This window comes from Dendrobium catenatum, unplaced genomic scaffold, assembly GCF_001605985.2.
Source record: "Dendrobium catenatum unplaced genomic scaffold, ASM160598v2 fragScaff_scaffold_1373, whole genome shotgun sequence".
NCBI classification, from domain to species: Eukaryota; Viridiplantae; Streptophyta; class Magnoliopsida; order Asparagales; family Orchidaceae; genus Dendrobium; species Dendrobium catenatum.
Window position 1 is genome coordinate 555,912 of NW_021319835.1, and position 21,992 is coordinate 577,903.

A 21,992-nucleotide genomic window follows, 5' to 3' on the forward strand; every position below is an offset into this window, starting at 1 on the left:
ATTTAGACCTGTTTGGGCTCCGATTGAGTTGATTTTGGTATCGTTGGGTTCGTATTTCTGAGATGCTCAGTTTGATTGTAAGTTTGCTGAAATCGAAGTTCGGATGATCCCAATTTTAATTTTGGAAGTTTCCAATCTTGATTTTGCATCGAGATTCGTGCCGGATCAAGATAATTTTTTGACGATTTGTCATCTTTAATCATGTTAGTTATATAATTACGAGTCAACTCACGAGCTATGTCTTATCAAATTTGAATTCAAGCTCATTTAATATATGAATTTGAGTTTCAACTCGAGCTCAATAAACTCAGCACAAAAATTTTTTATGGAGTTGAGCTTGAGCAGTCTAGACTCACTTCCACGCTTAGCCCTACTAATTAATCAAACTTGTGAGACAAGATAATGACAATAAACTTTTTGAAGTTGCAATCTACAACGTGCGGCTCATATACATTCTTCTGCACTTGAAGCCCCACGCGCGCTCACGGCCTCTCGCCACTGATATATGCGATAAGGATCAACATAACACAAAATTCGACCAAAACCTTCCCTCTCCATCCTCCGCAAGCTCACTAGCTATGGCTTCTGCGGCATCTCCGGCCTCTTTTTCACTCCTACCCTCAACCTCTTCCTCCTCATCCAGTCGCCGTCTCTCTGCACCGGCCGCTGCTGCCGTAGTGCTGAGATCTCCGGTGCGGCGTCTAGGCTTCGCCGGTGCAGCGGCAGACTCACTTCTAACGGCCCACGTGGCCTCTAAAATCAGGGAGGTGGCGGGACGGAGCGGGCGGGGGCCAAGGGGGGTTGCCACGATGGCGAAGAGGAGCGTCGGGGAGCTCACCGCGGAGGATCTTAAGGGGAAGAAGGTCTTCGTTCGCGCGGATCTCAATGTTCCTCTTGATGAGAATCAGAACATTACAGATGATACGAGGATCAGGGCAGCGGTGCCAACTATCAAGCATCTATTGAGCAATGGTGCCAAGGTCATTCTATCGAGTCACTTGGTTAGATTCTCTCCCCATTGATGTTCCTGTTTTTTTTCTTGATGTCTTAATGTTATTGGATTCTTCTAGGTTATGTGTTGAGATGCCCTAATTTGGAAAAGATGATTTGGGACCTTGTTGATTGCTGCATTTCATTTGGTAATATGAGGACGATGTGGTCAAACTTTATTTTTAGCAATTATAATTATAGAACAAAAATATCAAATCAAACCATCCCAAATGGTTGAAAATCACTTAAAACCAAAGTGAACCAAATTGAATCTATCCGAAATTGAAAAATAAATTCCTTAAGATGCATGTTCTTAAACCAAAAATATTTGTTTGATTTGATTTGGTTTGCCTTTGTCACACCGAGATCTGGAAGGGGGTACACCCCCACAATAAGAGACCCAATGAAGAGATATGAAGACCTATTTTGTATTCATAAAGTGAAGCATGAATATATAAATGGTCTAACAGAATATGTATACACCAGAGTAAACCGAGGAAGGGAAATTAAGAGATCATTTCATTAATAAAAACAATGCAAATTACTAGTACATCAAGTATCAATAGTTTTGAATTTCTGATACAAGCCAAAAGGAATATAAGTAGAACAAATAACAAGAAAGAAATTACACAACCCCCAAAATCAAACACACAATAAATTTACTACAAAATATAAAATACCAAAAACAGTATACTGCTGATAACCCTGCTCTTATGGGGACAGTATGCTAAAAACACTTGAAGGGCATGCTATAAGAAGTGATAACGGGTGAGCTTGATAAATTAAACTCAGTAAGTAACTCCTATCTATCAAAACATAAATGTCAAATGAGTGGGGCATGCAATGTAAACAACCAAGAAGTGGGAATAACAACCTATCATCATTATATCAAAGTAACAATGACATGCCATGTCTCCTACAACAAATTTTAATATGCTGGTGAATATGCCAAATAACTACTAATTTCAAATCATCTCAATGCTTACAAAGGTATACTTGTACCTCAAATGACTTATCAGTCATTATCATTTTCAATGCATGTCCAATTACATTTAACATTCATATGCATATACTATAATTTGTTTATGAAAACCCATCATCGGGAAGTTAAATACCAACCCGAGGAAATCCAGTATTTCATGTAGAGTGTTCACTTTGAGGGCCCGTCAGACTCGACAAGCCAATAACCAATAGGGTTCTAACGACATACACATCAATGCAGCAAAGCATATGATTTTCCAAAATTTTTAGAAGTATCATTTAATGATTTTTTATAGTTTCAATATGGTGAATATTCTTTCATAATAAAATATGAATTGTCAATAATAATATTCATTGCATTCAATTAGAGCATGTGTATAAAAATGTAATATATATATATTGTAATTGTTGTGTCATGGAATATCACGACGATAGAGAAATATAAAGCTTAACGTCTTAGCTTTGCACAAAGATCCAGCACACATACAGATAAGAGAGAGGGTGCAATATTAATAAGAGACAAAGATTTTTACTTGGAAAACCCTGAAAAGGAGAAAGTCTATAGGGTCTGGCCCAGTTTGAATGAATCCACTATTATTTGCAGTCGAGTACAAATGAGGCATTTCCTTGGGGGAAGGCCTTAGCTTGATGTAACAAATATACATCATATAGAGTGTGTTACATGATGAGACTTGAAAAAATTAGTATTGATACATCTGTTTGGTCGGTAGAACCATAGTCGGCAGGCGACGGAGGTCGAAAAAACCGTAGTCTGGTGACGGTGGTCAGAGGTACTGTAGTCGGTGGGCGATAGTGGTTAGAAAAGACTGTTGTATGGCGACAAAATTCAGAAGGACCACAATCTTGTTATGGAGGTCAGAAGAACCGTAGTCGGCAGGCGGCGAAGGTCGGAAAGATCGTTATCTGGCAATAGATGTCGGAAGGACCGTAGTTAGTATGAGACAATAGTCATAAAAACTATTGTCTGGTGAAGGAGATCAGAAGGACCGTAGTAGGTTGGCGACGGAGGTCGGAAGTTCGGCGTTGAGTAGAAGTCCTACGAATGTCTAGCGACAGGCAGAAGTCCGACGACGGGCGGAAGTCCAGCGTCAGGTAGAAATCCGGCGACGGGTGGAAGTCTGATGTCAAGTAGAAGTCCACTGAAAGTCCAGTGACTGGAAGAAGTCCAGCGACAGGTGGAACTTCGGTGTCGGGTAGAAGTCCAACGAAAGTCGGCGGACAGGCGGAAGTTCGCCGTCGGGTAGAAATCCGGTGATGGGCGGAAGTTTGGCGTCGAGTAGAAGTCTATGATGCACCGACACGGCACTTAGAGAGGGTATGCAGTGTCGGACACGGACACGCGTCGGACACGGCATGGACACGTGTCCGACACGGCATTGGAGTGTCGCAATTAAAAAAAAAATTAAAATTAAAATCGGACACGCGTGTCCGGTTATTAAATGAGGTATACGCTAAGACATGCTCGTACCGCTCAGTACATGCTCGGTTGCTCAGTAACTATGGCGTTCGGTATTGCTCATTACATTGCTCGGTACCGCTCAGTACATGCTTCGGTACCGCATTCAATAACATGCTCGATATTGCTCAGTACATGCTCGTCCGCTACATACATGGCGTTGCTACTGGCTAGTACATGCTCGGTACCGCTCAGTACCGCTAGGTAATTGCTCGGTATTGCTACGTATATGCTCGGTACTGCTAGGTACATACTCGGTACCACTCGGTATCTTCCCATACAAACAATTTACTCAGTATATCTTGGTACTGCCCTTGACCCCGCAACCTGACCGGGCAGGTCGAACCCTGCCAGGGGGCAGCGCCCCCTTGGGCACCCGCAGACTGTATATTGTTGTATTCATGTTGTCTTATTATTGGGATATGTTGCTATGCTACTGGCAGGGGTGGATTAGGTGAAGGTTCAAAAGAGACATCTGTCCACGCCGTGTCCGTGTCCTATATTTTTAAAAATTATTATATTAAAAAAATATTATGCCGTGTCCACGCCGTACCCGTGTCCTATATTTTTAAAAATTGTCGTGTCCCGTGTCCCGTGTCCGTGTCGTGTCGTGTCCGTGTCGCCGTGTCCGTGTCGGTGCATCATAGGTAGAAGTCCGACGAAGGTTTGACGTCAGGTAGAAATTCGACAACGAGCAGAGGCCTAGCATGGGGTAAAAGTCCGACAGCGGGCGGAACTCCAGCATCGATCAGCTGTCGGGCAGAACTCTGGCGTCAGTTGGCCTTCGGGCAGAACTCTGGCGTCAGTTGGCGTTTGGGCAGAACTCCGACGTCAGTAGGCTGCCGAGTGGAATTCCGACAGTGGTCGAGAAAGAGTATGGTGACAAGAGAGCTCTCTCTTATTTCTCTTTTTTTTTTCCTTCTCTTCTTGCTTGGGCCTCCTCCCCCTTCAAGGGTCCCTTTCTATGAGAAATGAGGGGTTTATTTATAGTTTGTTGAGAGTAGCATGACCAGTAAATAGGAGGAAGATCAGGGGTAAATTGGTAGTGGTTTTAATGGACGGCTAATGTTGATTCCCTTGATCATAGATCGTTTACTAGATATTTGAATGTCTTAATGATATAAGAATTTGGCGATCTTGGGCTCGTTGGATTCGTCTCATCGAGCCGCTCGATTCGACTATAAGCATGTCACATTTGGAGACCGTTTGGTAATCCAAATTATGGTTTGAACCTTCCAAATGTACTTTGGGTCTTTGATCTGGACTCATTTTGGCTCGGATTGAGTCAAATTTAGTGTCGTTGGGTTCGTATTTCTGAGACGTTTAGTTCAACTATAAGTTTGCTGAAATCGGAGTTCTAATAATCCCGGATTTAATTTTTGAAGTTTTCCAACTTGATTTTTCTTCAAGATTCGTGCCCGATCAACATAATTTTTTGATGATATATCAGTAATAATAGGACTGATAAATTAGAAATAGCACAGATTTATGCCCTTTAATAAGGAAGGGTATGCTTACATCAAAATAAATAGCAGTTACTTCTAGGCGAGCGCACAAAATTCTAAGTCTATTAGATTTTTAACCCATCAAAGCTAGGAGGACAACGACTCGAAGATCCTAAGAACAAAATTCCTAATTTAATATTCATGATAATACTAAAGGAATCAAATGCATAAAATATAACGCTTATATAACTTGATCGTAAATATATACATTTAACATAAAAAATCAAGTCAATAAGATAACATAGAGTTAGACCTATGGAACATGAAACTTAAATAAGGCTTCTTTCTAAAGCTAGATAAAACTCTCCCAATGAGAAATTTAAAGCAATTCAAAACTTGATGCAAATCAAAATTTAGCCTTCCCATAGAATTGAAAGAATTAAAAACATAAGAAGAAGAAAGAGGAAAACTCACTGTAGAAGGAGAGGAGATTGAGAAGAGTTCGTCAAGAGCTGTTATTGTGAGAAAGAAATAAAAGAGTAGAAAAGAAAGTTAGACAACTGCTGTCGTAGAGAAAAAAAAATGAAGATTCATTGTCCTAGGTTTCCTATTAGGTTTAAATTACATGAGAGGGATGTTATAGACGGTAGTATTCAATCAATTAGGGAAAGAATCAAGTGGTTAGAGAGAGGATCGCTACCTACTTTATTCGGTCGCATGCGGAAGCAAGAGTTGGTTGGGTTTCGCAAGTTGCGGCTTTGTGTGGAACACCTGGACTGGCTTTTGATCGTGGTTCGTGAAAGGGAACGGGAGAGGGCAGTCGGTTTACGTGAAATCCTAGACCGAACGATCCAGGCTATAATATCTTTAACTGTAGTTTTGGTTTTAGTTTCATGTTTTGTTAATTGGTTCAGTTTTAAATTTGGTTTGATAGCATACAAAGTGGTGGCAAACCCTGATTCATTTAGAGACGGAGACCTAGCAATGAAACGAAGAATTAGAGTATGCTGATCTAGGCTTCTTGTTAAGGTGTGGAGTTTAGCTTTCATGAATAAATATTCTCTAATTTTTGGATATTTTTTGGTCAAATATCTACTGCTAAAATTCAATGAGTTGTTAGGAATTACCTTCATGGATAATTATTCCTACATGCTTGCATACCCTGATGGAAAAAGCATCCAGAATCAAGGAAGTTGAAAATTACACCTCCATGATTCTCTAAGTCTAAAGGAACAGTTACTTGGAATGCTGGTTTGAGTTTTCATGCATAATTAAATCTACTTGATGTAATTGGGTGAGGTTTTCTTTCAGAAGAACGTGAAAACCACGAGGAGAACTAAAGGAGATATGAACAACATACAAAAGGATGTATGTCTGCAGAGAATAAGTAATTTTGGGCTCACTTCTATTTTGCGTTAGGATCCGAAAATAAGTTTTCCAGCAATCTATACCTTTTTAAAACGAATTATATAGCTCTTGTTCTAGTTGTTTGTTTCAGACAATTTAGATCATGCCATATATTTTTTTTTTTTTTTTTTTGCTTGAATGAATGCAATCAGCACTTACAGATCGATCTCTTATGTCAGAAATTTCTGTAAACTTTCGAAGGAATTGAGCTATTGACTATAATATTTCATTTTTCATTTATATATGGACTTCAGGGCAGGCCTAAGGGCGTTACACCTAAATACAGTTTGTCTCCTCTTGTTCCCAGGCTATCTGAACTCCTCGGGATAAAGGTATGATATTTTCCTATTCATATATTGACGTTGGTTGTGATCCGGCTAATTATAATCACAATCTTTAGTTCTTTTGTTGCCATTATTGATCAGGTTCAGAAGGCTGATGATTGCATTGGCCCTGAGGTTGAAAAACTGGTTGCTTCCCTTCCAGATGGCAGTGTGCTACTGCTTGAAAACGTGCGTTTTCATAAGGAAGAAGAGAAGAATGAGCCCGAATTTGCAAAGAAGCTTGCATCTTTGGCTGATCTCTTTGTGAATGACGCTTTTGGAACGGCACACAGAGCACATGCATCAACTGAAGGAGTTACTAAGTTCTTGAAACCCTCTGTTGCTGGCTTTCTCTTACAAAAGGTGAGCTTTTCTACTAGATTTATTATTGGTTTTAAAAGAAACATTAACTAAAATGGATGTTTGACAATTTAGCAATTTACTATCACTTAAAATGGGTTTTGTTTCCTATTCTCGCATATTTTTATACTTCTTATATCATTCAATTAGTCATCTGGATTGTAAAGCTTTTTATTTACTAAAATATTTTCTTTTTTTCACTTTTTTAATTCAAATTTTATAATAAAGCATTCTAGTTGCATTAAGTTTTTAGGCATTTTATATCTTTTCCAAAAGAAGTTATCCATTGTTTCAGGAACTTGACTACCTGGATGGAGCCGTTTCAAACCCGAAGAGGCCTTTTGCTGCTATTGTGGGTGGTTCAAAGGTCTCATCTAAAATCGGTGTTATCGAATCACTTTTGGAGAAAGTCGACATCCTTCTTCTTGGTGGAGGCATGATATTCACCTTTTACAAGGCACAGGGACTTTCTGTAGGTTCTTCCCTGGTAGAGAATGACAAGCTAGATCTTGCAACATCACTTCTTCAGAAAGCCAAATCAAAAGGAGTTTCGCTTTTATTGCCTACTGATGTGGTGATTGCTGATAAGTTCGCAGCTGACGCAGATAGCAAGGTATGCTTTTCTTTCCATTCTTTCTTAACTGCAGAATAAAATGTTTGTCATTGACTAGAAATTTTGGAATTCTCAGATAATATGGTTGAATTTCTATCTCAGATTGTGCCATCATCAGCCATTCCTGACGGTTGGATGGGCTTGGACATTGGCCCAGATTCAATTAAAACATTCAGCGATGCTTTAGATGCCACAAAAACTGTTATCTGGAATGGTCCTATGGGAGTATTTGAATTTGATAAGTTTGCAGTTGGAACTGAGGTATACAATCATCTCATTCAATATTACCAGGGGTGTCAATTTCGGATCATGGGTCGGGTTCGGAAACTGAACCGGCACTATTCGGGTCAACCCGAACCCGACCCGTTTTTTGCAAACGGGTCAGTTTTCCGGACCCGAACCTCTTCGGGTTCGGGTCAACCTGACACGGCCCGAATGACCCGGTGCCAACAAAAAACTGCTAGTTTTCGGGTTCAAAAATGGGTCAATCTCCGCTTTTTGGGTCAAAACGGGTCAGACTCGGGTTGCCGAGTCAAAAACGGATTTTCGAGTCAAAGGGTCAACCCGAACCCAACCCGATTTTTGAAACAGGTCAAATTATTGAACCCTAACCCATAATTTTCGGGTTAGGTTCAAGTCGAGTTTTCGGGTCGTGTCAAATATTGACACCCCTAATACTACTAATGCACTGGGAAGTAGACAAAACCCATACAACTACAAAGAACAAAATAAACAAAAAATTAGAAACATATAAAAGAAGATTATTAGAGAAGACAGGAGAATTTTATGTATATTTCATCTGATTGCTGATTATGTCATGTTATCGTTATAGATTTCACTATTAATTGAGGAGAATTTAAATTTTGTCAGCCCAAATATAATAAAATTTTCGATATGCCCTTTATGAAATAAATGTAAATATTATATTAATTTCAGGGAAGGAGCCTGTAAACTCTGGGGAAATATTAAATATGGCCTCTCTTCAATTGCAGGCAATTGCGAAGAAGCTTGCGGAGCTTAGTGGTAAAGGTGTAACCACCATCATCGGAGGTGGTGATTCTGTAGCTGCTGTTGAGAAAGTAGGAGTTGCTGATAAGATGAGCCATATCTCTACCGGCGGTGGGGCGAGCTTGGAGTTGCTAGAGGGCAAGGAGCTTCCCGGAGTTGTCGCTCTTGATGAAGCTGTTCCAGTTGCTGCTTGAGCCAGGTTCTGCTTCTCTCGTCAAAATTACTTATTATATTTTTTTAAAGATTCCTAGTATTTAAGAGCCTCTTGTAGCTAATCTTCTGAGGTTTACGAGAATGAGGATTATTTTTCTGTCCATCTATATAGCCTGCTGTGAATTTGGGAAGAACAAAATCCTGAGTGAACTTGTACGTTATGTAGACTTTGCTACTTCACCTTTATTTGTAACTGGTTTTGTTATTATGAAAGTCCATTTGGAAATAAAAGCAAGATTAGATTTTGGGGGAGAAGCATACAGCAATGAACCTCAGTTGGCTTTATCATTCAAGCCTTTTTAACCTTCTGAAGTTTATTTGATTTTCTATGTCTGATTTTTCAAAAATTTTGATTATTGAATCTCTAAAGCAAGTATTATCATGATATGCCAGAAGATTTGATTAATCCTATATAGAATAGGCATTTAGTTTGAAATGAATTTGACTGCTTGTGAAAGTATTTCCCTTCCTAATGCCAAGCATATATTATAATTTGTATTGCAGGATTTCTCTTCACATTCTCCGAGTTTTTTTTTTTGGTCCTGTGTAAGTTAGTGAAGCTGACTCATGGACCGGCTCGGGCTCAAATCAAAAAATAACTAGAGCTAATGAATCAAATTTGAGCCAGCACTGAATTCACTAGTTAGCTTGCAAGCCGGCATATTTTAAAAATATTAATATAGAATGAGCTTAAAATATATTATCATTCAGGATTTTAGGTACAAAGTTATTTAAAATTTATATCTTATTTTTTTATGTTAAGTAATTCTTTATTTTTTTTAAATAACTAATGTTTTTTTATCATTTTATTATAATAATTATTTTAATCATATTTATTTTCTCTCTTTCATAATAACGAGCTAATTCATGAACTGGATAGAAGTCGTAAAATAAAGTTGGAGCTTGAGCTCAAAACTGATTAATAAATTAAATTAAATTCAGAGGTGACTCAAACTCAACTCGACTCGACTCATTTAAATTCTTATGCACACATTAGAATAAGAAGTCATGATTCCACTTTCGATGGTTGGGGTCAACAGTAGTTGTAAAATTAAAATTATTATGGTTGAAATATGAGTATCATAAATTTTTTTATTAAAAAGGTTGGACATCTTTCTTCTTATTAGTAAGCATTATTTATTATAGAAAATTTAAAAATAATAAATTGTCATAGGATAAAATTATGATTATTTTCTTTAATATTATAAAAAAAGTTTCATTCACGAATCAATTACGAGTACAGCACATAAAATATATAAATTTTTTAAGTGAAATTTTTGGGAAGACATAATCATTTGGCTTGTCCAGTTAAAATAATTTTATTAGTGTGAGTAAAATGTTATAAGGAATATCTTCCTCATAATTCAAGATGTCATTAGTATAATGTAATAGGATTAGGCCATGCGAGACGTATCATGTGGTGGTAGTAAGAGGAATCTTGGAATGCCAAAGTGTCATGAGTGATTAATATTCAATGATAGTTGATAATGAATGTTAGAAGTCAAGCAATGAAGGGCAAACGATTTAGGTTTCATTTGAGACGGCTATCTTACTGCTTCCTAAAGTAGCTTTTAATTACAAAATTTTTAACTTTGGTTCTAAAAAGCTGCTTTAAGAAGCAGTAATAAAGTCGTCCAAAATGAAGCCTTAATTGTTCTCCTAATAGGAAGGGAGTTCAAACAACAAAGAGGATGAGAGTTGCGCATTAGTGGCTAGCAAACATAGACGGTTGAGAGGAATTGAAAAATAATTGAGACGGAAAATCAGAGTCAAAGGATGATAGAAAATAAATTTGATAGTTTTTCTAATAAGATAAGAAATTGGGCATACAAGGTGAGCACTAGGCATCAATGGGTGGCAAATGTCAAAAGTTGGCAAACATCAAATGATTTTTGATATGAAGTGCAAAATGTAGGGCAATAAAGGGTGATCATATTTGCTGATCTCCTAATAAAAATGGATGATGAAGGACATCTGACTTGATCATTTTCTTGATATGAGAGGAGATTATTTGAGGAAGTCCAAATCTACAAAGGAAACAATAAAGGCTAAAGAAAAGTGTAATATTTATTTTACTTTTCAAAGATATTATTAAGCTACTAAAATGCTTGCCTCAAAAATATTTTTATTTTCAAGTTTACTATAAGTTCTCAATTTTAGTTTATTAGCTTGTATGCTTGTAAGTTGTAAAATTGGGTATCATCCATCATAGGGGTGTCAATTTCGGGTCACGGGTCAGGTTCGGGTATAATGTGAAATTGACCCGGCATTATTTAGGTCAACTCAAACTCGACCTATTTTGACAAACAGGTCAAGTTTTCGGACCTGAACCTGACCCGCTTTGGGTCAGGGTCAACCCAACATGACCCGAGACAGACCAAAAATTGCTAGTTTTCGGTTCAAAAAATGGGTCAATATCCGATTTTTGGTCAAAAGTGGGTTAATCTTGGGTTTTCCGATCAAAAATGGATTTTCGAGTCAATTTCAGGTTGTTGGGTCAACTCAAACCCCACCGGTTTTTGAATTGGGTCGATTTGCTAAACTCGAATCCGACCCGTTTCAGGCCTGGGTTGACCCTAACCTAGAATTTTAGGGTCGATTTTTCGGGTCATGTCAAATATTAATACCCCTAATCCTCTGAATCACTTGGATCCAACAAAAAGGATTTACATGCATAACCCTTAATTAGTATCTTATTTACATATCTATCATCTAACATTTTATATTTACTCATATACACTCACATGTTTAAATAACTTAAAAAATAACACAAGGGGTGAAGCCGGTGTTGAAGAGTTTGGGATCCAAGTTTAAAGAGAGTGATATGTGATTAAATTGGAAGTTTTGGATATTAAAATTTTAAAAATATGATAGAATTAAAGGTGATATCAATAATTTTTTTATGTATTTATATATCTATCATCATATTTATACTTATTTACATATCATTCAAATATCTAAATCACAATAAAAGCATCACAAATATTATCTTATTTAAAGTGAAAGATATATATCATGTATATGTTGGACATTTAAATATATATGAGTTTTATTATATGTATTTATATGCCCATAGAATAAAATAGGGGAATTGGCATAACTAACACTCAAATATATATCATTTACATACCTAACACTCAAACTTCACTATTTACGCAATATGATATTCCATTAAGTTATGTTAATAGCATTGCAAACACCTCATCATAATCCTCATTGAACTTTCCCGACCACCAAGGAGAGGAGGAAGTTGCCATGAAATCTAGCTGGGCCAGACAACATTGGGGTCGACCACATGCGTATGACAAAGAAACAAACTCACTAGATGGGACTAGCCACAAGTAAAAGATGAAGCAACGGTAGGGTTATGTTCATGAACAAAGAGGCCAACGTTTAATGTAGATGATAGGACTGACAAGTCATAATAAAGGGGGTTGGTGGAGCGGAGGATATTACGATGAGTGATTTGCTTCATCGGTGATGTATGACAGAGGACAAAGAGATTGAATATGCGTGCGGGATGATGGGACGAGCAACATGCAAGGAAAGGGTTTTATTTATACCCTTAACAATAATGAGGTACTATTGTATATATACCATTGTGATTTTAGTACAATAATGAGGTACTATTGTGATATATATACCCTTAATCATTATTGTACTAAAATCACCCCCTCCCCCCTAAAAAACAAAAAAACCAGCAGGCTCACAACTAATTTGATAAAAGATAATTCATAGGACTACCGACCAAACGTTTCCGGTTTTGGATAAGAAGGAAAGCTCATAGGTATGGACGCAGGGCAAATTGCCCTTCCCATCATCGGCATAGCAGCCGCCGCCGCTGTTACCTTTTACGCCGTAAGCTTTGCCGAGCTGCGTGAGGTACTATTCTCTTCCTAAACCCACACCGATTTCTCATAAGTTCAATTTTTTTCTTTACTTGCATTGACTTGGACGCTTCTTCTCATCAACAGAAATCTTTCAAAGAGTTGGAGGAGTCGGATTCCGAAGCTAATGGTGGCGGTTTCATATCTTCAGCAAGTTCTAGAGAGGTAAGGGCGAGGAGGAAAGCTGAGAAAGAAGCTAAGAGAAGAAGTTAGTCAAGTTAATTATTTTTCTGTTTCTTTCTTTTTATTTCCTGCTGCATTTCTGAAGGGCAAACTGTATAATAGAGCTTCCAGATATTGTTCGAAACTTGATCTTCAAGTTGGGATGAATATTGCGCCATAGATTGAACTAATGTCTACTAATATGAACTCGATGAGAAGAGTTGATTGTAAATATGGTTCCCCCAATGTTCCTGAAAGAGTTTATGTGCCAAAAATATTTATAGTATGTCCACCTAAATCACCAATGATATGATGCTTAGTTCGAAGCTTAACAGTGGTTAAATTAAGATTTATGAAGACAATTGGGGATAGAATAATCACTGAGCTACGTTTATCAACTAAAATATTTGTAGTGCTGAAAATAGATATCCCAATTCTAATTGAGTTAGCTAGAAAATCTGATGTGGTAACGGTAGTCCACAACTCCACACACAGAAGGAAACAGAACAATGGCGAAGCTAAACCAAAGAGATACTATAGAACTATATTAATTAAAAGCGGTTTTGCTAAGATGAAAACAACTGCCCTTTCCAATTCTCCTTCTCTTCTATTAAAAGAGGTAAAAGCTGAAAGTAAAAGTGAAGAATAAAATGAAATAATAGAAAGTTAGGTAATAGTATAAGTAGTAAGATGTTCCTCTTAAGTGTGCCAAGCATCAGTTCCCCTCGGTTGCAAGAGGTTCTGTTATTATCTGAATGTTCGTCAGTGTCAGCTCATCAGGAGGATGATAAGTATATATATCAATGATGTTGGAGATAGATGATGAGTTGTTTATGTGGGATGGAAGATCAACCTCATAAACATTATTATTGATGCATTGAAGAATGGGAGCAGATCCAATCTTATGTGGGCTTAACTTGGAATAAGTGCTGACGGGAAACCTTTCTTTGTGTAAGCGAACCATGACTAAATCGCCAGGATTAAAAACTTTGTTTATATTTTTCATTAGATTATGGTATGTACCTCTTCAAGAATAGATTTGTAGTTGGCAGCCAATGCTTCAACTGTGCTATGACGGCACTTGGGAATCACAGCAACATCGAACAAATGATTAGGCATCTTCGTGTATACAATACTAAAAGGGTTGCAACCTGTAGAGCGGTTTGTCATAGAATTGTATGCAAATTATATTTGTACTAACACATAATCCCACTATTTTGGATGTCGTTGTACCAAGCAATGTAACATGTTGCCAAGTGTGTGATTAACCACCCCTGTTTGGCCATCGGACTATGGATAATATGCTGAACTAAGATTGATTTTAGTGCATAATTGTTTCCACAATGCTCTCCGAAATTGACTAATAAACTTTACATCGCAATCAGAGGTTAAACTACGTGGTATCCATGAAGCCATGCTATTTCTTAAAAGAATAATTAAGCAATATTGACTGCATCGAAAGTTCGCTTACATGCTATAAAATGAGCCTTATTTGAGAATTGATCTACCATGACCGGAATGGAATCGGTCCATTTCTTTGTCCTCGACAATCCCAGCTTGAAGTCAATGCTCAGGTCCTCCCAGATCAAATATGAAACTCGTAAAGGATTGTAGAGGCCAATGTTTTGTTGAGTGCCTTTGTATTCTTGACAAATATATCAACGTTCTATAAATCTTCTCACATCCCACCTATGTAATCTCAGCCAAAAGCAGTGTGCCTGAAGTTGTAAGGTGTTTTTTTCTCTACCAAGGTGGTTGCTAGTCCCCCACAATGTGCATCCTTAATTAGTTGTTCTCACCATGAGGAATTTGGAACACAGAGCATGTTCCCCCTGAATAAAAAAACCATGTTGTATTGAATAGTCCTCTCAATGATTGACAATAGAACATCATTGCCAAATTTATACAAAATCACTATCATGGGAGTATAATTCCTTTAAATATTTTAGGCATGTAACCTCAGTATATATATATATATTGATAAATTGTAAGGCTTGATGATCAGTAAGTAGCAAAAAATCCTGGTGTAAAAGATAATGCTCTCAATATTTGAGTGATCGGACCACAACATACAATTCTTGCTCACAGACACTTCACTTTTAATGAGCCGGACTAAATTTCTCACTAAAGTGTTCAAAAGACCGTTCCAACTGAGAAAGAATAGCACCAACACTTATTGCTAAGGCGTCGGTGTCCACTTGAAATGGTTTCTCAAAATATAACAATGCCAACACATGAGTTGAACTCTCAAGGCAATTTTATTACCTTCAAAATTGTTTTGTTGTTATGTATTTCAACTGAAACTCTTCATCTTTAAACAATTAGTAATTAGAGCCATAATAATGCTAAACTCGTGGATGAAACGTCGGTAAAAATTGGCAAGACGATGAAAGCCCCACACATCAAATAAAGTTTTAGAAACTGGCTACTCCATTATAGTCGAAACTTTTCGTGGATCTACTGCAACACCTTTTGTCATGATTATAAAACCCAAGGAGTAAACTCTGGGTACAACAAATTCACCCTTTCATATATTGAGATATAGTTTATGGGTTCTCAAAGTGTGGAAATTTGAGTAAAATGGTCCATGTGTTCTGCCATGGTATTGTTATTTACCAAGATATCATCAAAATAAACAAGACAAGATTTACTTAGGAATGATTTTAATACCTCTTTAATCAAACACATGAATGTGGAAGGGGCACTACACAACCTGAAAGGCATAACTTTTCACTCGTATAGACCGCGTCACATTTTAAAAACAATCTTCCACTCGTCACTGGGGCCGATGCAAATCTGATGATACCCACTACGGAGGTCTAGTTTGGAAAAAGTGCTAGAACCCGTCAATTTATCTAGCAAATCATCAAAACGAGGCATCAAGTAATGATATTTTATTATCATTTTATTGATTGCACGACTGTCTATACACATTTGTCATTAACCATCTTTTTTTGGAACAATTAAGACTGGAACAACGCAAGGGCTTAAGCTCGGCTGAATGACTTGTTTTTGCGCTGGGTCTTCAACCAATTCTTGTAGTATGTTATGCTCTTTGGGGCTCATTCCATAGTGGGTTAAATTTGGCAACACTTCCCTATATATGAAATCAATATGATGTTGTTTGGACATTAGAGGAGGCAGACCAAGCGGAAGTTATTATGGGTTGATGTCTTCAAATTGCTTAAGGCTTGAATTACCTCAGGTGGTTGAGTAATAGAGTTGTTGGTACGTTCTTCAGTAGCTACCAAAGCCTATAGCTTGAAGGTCTCATGGCTAGGATGCATAAGTGTATATACATACTCAAAGTTAAGGACAACTTTTCCTTTGGGAGTACTGGGAGTTGGTTCAATTGAATTTGGTAATAATCAAAGACGTTTTCCCTTCCAATCAAACGGGTATGTATTTTGTCAGCCATCATATAAGACTCCACTATCGTACTGCCAAGGAGACACCAGGATGATATGACAAACATCCATCTCAAGCAAGTCACATGACTTCACACGAGTTATATTTTTCGATAGATAGTGTAAGTTTGCACATGTCTGTAATAGGAATATCAATACCTCGTTTGACCCATATGATTTTATATGGTTGATGATGTCTGGTAGGTTTTAGCTGCAATGCATGAACCAGCGATTGCCAGACAATGTTCTTAATGTAATCATTGTCAATTAACAATTCACACACCTTCCCGTTAACAATGTACCTTGTTCGAAAAATTGAGTTGCGTTGGGAGTTGATGGGTTGTCATGGGGCTAAGGGCAACTTCTCTAAAACACATACTACAGCCTCCTCTTCATCAACCACAATGTTTTCAGTTCCAGCAACTTCACCATCCTTTGGCATAGCTAGGATGTCTTCAAATTCTCTTTTAACAACCTAAATCTGAGGTCGATGCGGAAATTCGTTCGATTTATGACTTGGTTGGAAGCACCTAGCATTTTAATGTAGTTGGTTTTGAATATGAGTTGTCTTTAGTCGTAGTGCAGGGTTTGGCCGTCCCTGTGGCATTAGTTGTCGGATTACTTTTGTGTGTACTTTGTTGCACTTGTAAAAGGGTTGGCTTACTTCTAGGTGTTGGGAGTTTGGATTCAGCGACCGACTTGCCCAATTGATGCTAATGAGAGTGAGTTCGGGAGTGTCTAATAAAGTTGCATTTCCATCCTCAAAGCAAAGTTAATGGCTTGTGAAAGAGACCAAACAGAACTCAACTTCAGCTTGTCTTGAATTATTTCTTTCAGCCTCCCTATATAACGAGTGACCAATTGATGGTTCGATTCATTAAGATCATTGCAAGCACTAAACCTGTAAAACTCCTTCGTGTACTCATTGGCGGTGCGAGTTCTTTGTATACAATGCTGATGTTTCTCATGTAGAGCATTTGCTCAAAGTCGGTGGTTAGAAAATGACCATGTAAAAACTGTTTCATTTGATACCAACTTCGAACACAACCTTTTTCTTCATGGTGTCACATCTGTAACAACTACAACTATCATGCACTTGCACCTCCTTTCAGCTGGCAGGCGGCATTTTTCACTTGTTTTTTGAGTGCAATGTTCATACACTCAAAGAAAGTTTCCATTGACCTTTCCCTAATCTTCAATGTGCATGCAATCATCAAAGAAATGGATATCCAGTTTAACCCAAAATTCGTTGGGTTGTCTCTATGGTCATTGATGTAGTCATTGTTGTGGTGGTTGAACAAGGTACTCCTCGCCTTCAGAATCAGTAACCTCCATATGTCGCCTTCATGTCTTTGGCTCTTTTCAATCAGAATCCGATAATTCTGGGAACATTTATGGTCTCTTTCTTATCTCACGTTCCGGCATCATGTTGCCGCGAGGCGCAACCGGTATGTTTGTTGGATGTGCTTGCTGAGGATTTGGATTGAATCCTCCACCTAGTTGAATAGCCTGCAACTCTCGCCTCATTTCCACGGTGAATAAAACAAATTCAGAGTGGCAAGTTACCTTGCCATGTTATTTTGCGTTACCCACAATGCATCTGAGTTCCGATCGTCATCGGGAGCTCCCCGATGGCTTCCTTCTATCATTGTCTTTTCCCATATCATGGGGCTTTGATACCAACTTGATGTGGCAACAGTAGTCCAACAACTCCACATCCAGAAGGAAACAAAACAACGGTGAAGCTAATCCAGATATATACTATACAACTATATAAATTTAAACATGTTTTGCTAAGATGAAAACAATTGTCCTCTCCAATTCTCCTTCTCTGCTATATGTATTTTCCATTTGTCCTCCCTTTTTCATAGTATATCGATCTCATCCTCCTAAAAGTGAGACTGTACTAGTGTAATAAAAAAATGGACAAAAAGGTGAAAGTAAAGGTGGAGAATAAAACAAAATAACAGAAAGTTCAGGAATAGAATAAGTGGTAACATGTTCCTCTTTAGCGTGCCAAAATCTTGATATGGATAATATATACATTCGAAATCAAAACATATACAATATGAATAAAAATAAATAATCAATCTTTAAGGTTTTTTTTTCTTTTTTGCCATGTAATTCTCCCTCAAGATGAATATCGTTTGTTACTGCTAAATCTAAAACTAAGGACATATCAATAGAAGCAATATTGACAGAACTTGAGGCAGAGATGAGCTGAGAAATTAAGAGAAACACCTTTGTCTATTGAAGCTCCTCATCCTTTGTCTTTTAAAAGCAATATTCATTGATGCAGGATTACGTACGAATGCAATGTCATGTAAAGATTTGCACAACTCTTGATTAGAATAACAAAGAAGACACCATTAGCATTCTAAAACAATGAATAAAACAAGAAAGGGGTCACACCCGCTTAGGCTAAATTATATAACCATAGAGTTTGAAAAACTTTCAAAATCAATTAGTAAATCACTTGATGCCGAAGTAGTAGTATCAATACAATCCCTAATCTAACAATGAAAATTAGTAAGCATAAAGGCACGCTCAAAACCCTACGTTTACTAAGCTTAGTAGTAGTAGTAGGGGGAGTCGTCATTCGTGACTACAATCAAGCACAAGAGAGAGTTAGATTAAAGAAATATATTAAAAGGGGAAAAGATAACCTATCGTCAAGGAGCGGTGGAGATCCTCCACTCGACGCCTTCAAAGTGCTCATCGATTTCCTCCACTAAGGTGTCAAGAATACGCTCTAGGTAGTCCTCGACGGTATGATCAACTCTTGTATTCACATCGAAGAAGGTTGACTGGAGAATATCAGTGAAGCCGTCCGCGTCGAAGGTTAAGCCGTATTCAGTTTCCGGATCTGCCATTCATAGGTGCTAGTTAGCAAGTCCTCCAAGGATTATTTACCCTCTTGACTCTTCGGGAGAGAGAAGTTTCTCTCCAAGGGAAAATCGGGAAGAGGCTAAGAACGAGTTCCTTTCCAAAAATCTGAAGTGAAATTTCAGATTTTAGAAAACAAGGATTGAAGTTCTAGGAGGAGAATCCAATCCTTCAAATCCGGTGGAGGAATTAAGTGTAGGGAGAGAGAGAGAAAGAGGCGGTTGGATAGAGAGGGGGCGTAAAGAGGGGGCGGCGGGACAATTGGGGGTGGGGAATTAATTTTCCTAAATCATTTGATTTAGGAAATGATTTGAGGAATTAGGGGATTTGAAAAATTCGGCCAAGAAGGGGGAAATAGGATTTGGAATTATTTTCTAAAGGAAGACTTGAGTTTAGGAAATAATTAAGGGAGCATTAATGGGCTAGGAGAGAGGGGAGGCCGGCGGCATCCATGGGCTTGGGGTTTAATACCAAGTGTCCAAGCTTGCTTAAATTAAATTCTGGATTTTAGGAAAGCATTACTTAACTCCTATTTTAATTTAAATTTCAAATAGTTTAAGTTTAGAAACTTTCCAAAAATAGATTGACTAACTTAGGAAAGATTTTAAAATTCTAATTGCTTGAATTTGAATTTCAAATCAGCCCCAATGATGTCAATCCCAATTTGGCAAGGTGGAGCAATGGAGGGAGGGGATGGAAGGGGTCTGACCGGCAGCTAGGGAATTGGGACCGGCGGCATTGGGGGTTCGGGTAAGGGGTTGGACCATGGGATTGAAGGGGGAGGAGGGGGCTCGGGTGAGGTGGGGAAACCGGCGGCAAGGTGGGGTGGAGGAGAAAGGAAGAAAGAAAAAGAGATACAAGAAAGGAACCACGAACCCGACTTATCTAGGTTGGTGGGTATTACGCCAATCTCCCTCTTCTAGGGATCTCTCCAAAGTTCTCTCCAAAAACTCTCAAACACAAGTGTAGGAAAATTTTATAATAATCATTTATTACTCAGAAAATAGAACAATGAGCTATAAATAGCCTAGTATAAAAGACTCAAGAAATAAAAGACTAACATGCCCTCGGGGCTTACATACAACACCCATTCACTAGAAGGGTACAACGGAAAATAAATAAAATAAGCAAAGTACACGACATGAAAATAAAAACAGTACATGACATAATCAGAAATACAATGAATCTATCGTGGCCGTAGATCGGCGACCACGTCTCTGGTAAACCTTCCACGATCTGATGTCCCCATCATTCATCCTTTCGAAAAACCTTACTCTCTTAGATGCTTTGAGATTAAGGAATCCAAAACTCGTTCCAATGGTTCTCCCCGTAAGATATATATATTCTAGATCTCCAATGAGATCACTAAGACACCTGAGATCATTAAGACACCCAATCGACCGGATTACGCTTCTCCGTCAACTTATGAATGAAAGTATTTTATGTTTCTTAAAGCAACTTTCTAGTATAAAAATTTAAATTTTTATACTAAAAATTTATTTTAAGAAGCAGTAAGATAGTCGTCCCAAACGAAGTCTAAGTCGATAAACTCTTTCTCTACAACCATGAATAATAAGTTTGCCTGAATCCAAATTACTCAACATTACAATGAAGATGGCGAGCACAAGTATAAGGCTTCACTCGTCCTCCCTGCATTGCTCTGCAACCCATCTAGTGATTGTTCTCTCCTCAACACTGAAATGTTGCAAACAAGAAGGGAAAGCTCCATCACTTCCATTCCTGTTGACAAAAAGAACAAGCAATGTCTTCGCGACGCTTCCACTCACTCGAAGACTGCACTGCAAATCCGACCAAGCTCGCAGTCTCCCATTCTTCTGGACAATGCCATCACCTTCCTGAAGAACAACCACAGCATAATCAGAATGCACAAGAGCTGGGTGATGACGATAAGCCACAAAGTCCGCACCATATTGAGCTCCAGTTCGAACCACCCAATTCTTCCTTCTGAGATGAGCATATGCCATGTAGAGCTCTGGAAATCTTTCCTTGTTAACTTTCATATAATTCCATAGCTCCAATTCACTGAGAGGGCTCTCGGTCTGGTTTATGATAGTTAAGGATTGGAGATCATGAAGCATATAGAAGGTTTCTTCCGAACTCAGCTGAAACCAATGGTTGGCCTTCTCTGATGTGGTGATCTGGCGGCCGAAGCAAGAGCGGTTCAAAAGGTCTGCAAGTTCTGTCTTTGCCTCAAGGAGGGAGACACAGCCGGAAAGCATAGCTGTTTCTTTTGATTGAGTGAGAAAATATTTGAGTTTCCTCACAATTTCAGACATGGGATTCTCTGCAGCAATGTCAGCAAAGCCCTTCCCCTTCCATCTTGAGCCACTTAACTCCATTAGAAAGTTCTATGAAAAAAAATATATAGCTTAATTGAATGATAAATTTCAGAATACGAAATAAAGAGCCCAAATTCCTTGAGGGACATGCATATCAGATAGAAGAATGCAAAAGAAATATAGCTGTTTAGTCAAGCATTTTATCAAACACCTTGTGGGCTTTGTTATTCAGTCATGCCTATTTTGTTTCCGCCGCGTAGGATTAGGTCGCCGCGTAGGTGGACTTCCGGTGACCTTAGTAGAAGAGAGAGAATGCGAGGGTGGGAGTATGGATGGAGAGGTTGGCGACAGCGAGAGAGAGAGGTTGACGTTGTCGTGGTATAACCCGAGCTGCCGGCTGTTCCTCTCGATCTCGAGAAGGGAAGTGTCCAAAAGAGACGGTGGAGCGGCCCTACAAAAGGCGCGCCGGCAACCGTCGACCGAAGTAGGAATCGCGTGTCGGATATTATGATGAGGAAGTGATGAAATATTTG

General features: G+C 38.4%; 2 protein-coding genes across 3 annotated transcripts; one reads left to right on the top strand and one right to left on the bottom strand.

The window, feature by feature from the left end:
• The first annotated feature begins 498 nt into the window (after positions 1–498).
• Positions 499–9,077, top strand: LOC110112229 (phosphoglycerate kinase, cytosolic). Its single transcript, XM_020844378.2, has 6 exons — positions 499–1,001; positions 6,555–6,632; positions 6,726–6,986; positions 7,279–7,596; positions 7,699–7,857; positions 8,589–9,077. Exons 1-6 carry the CDS (start codon positions 579–581, stop codon positions 8,796–8,798), a joined length of 1,449 nt encoding a protein of 482 aa, XP_020700037.1. The 5' UTR covers positions 499–578; the 3' UTR covers positions 8,799–9,077.
• Positions 9,078–20,125: 11,048 nt separating this feature from the next.
• On the bottom strand, positions 20,126–21,751 carry LOC110112228 (probable tRNA-splicing endonuclease subunit Sen2). Of its 2 annotated transcripts, XM_028699715.1 has the most exons (3): positions 21,671–21,751; positions 20,767–21,528; positions 20,126–20,533 (listed from the first exon to the last, which is right to left on the bottom strand). In XM_028699715.1, the coding sequence occupies exon 2, from the start codon at positions 21,517–21,519 to the stop codon at positions 20,797–20,799; it is 723 nt and encodes a 240-aa protein (XP_028555548.1). In that variant the 5' UTR covers positions 21,520–21,528; positions 21,671–21,751; the 3' UTR covers positions 20,126–20,533; positions 20,767–20,796. The 2 variants fall into 2 exon arrangements, with proteins under 2 accessions (XP_028555548.1, XP_020700036.1); XM_020844377.2 differs by lacking the exon at positions 20,126–20,533 and having other exon boundaries at positions 20,743–21,528.
• Between the last annotated feature and the right edge of the window lie 241 nt (positions 21,752–21,992).

Coding starts and splice junctions, on each gene's coding strand:
- LOC110112228 (XM_028699715.1), bottom strand. CDS start 21,519: ATGGAGTTAAGTGGCTCAAGATGGAAGGGGAAGGGCTTTGCTGACATT.
- LOC110112229 (XM_020844378.2), top strand. CDS start 579: ATGGCTTCTGCGGCATCTCCGGCCTCTTTTTCACTCCTACCCTCAACC. Junction 6,633..6,725: donor CTGAACTCCTCGGGATAAAG/GTATGATATTTT, acceptor ATTATTGATCAG/GTTCAGAAGGCTGATGATTG. Junction 6,987..7,278: donor CTGGCTTTCTCTTACAAAAG/GTGAGCTTTTCT, acceptor CCATTGTTTCAG/GAACTTGACTACCTGGATGG.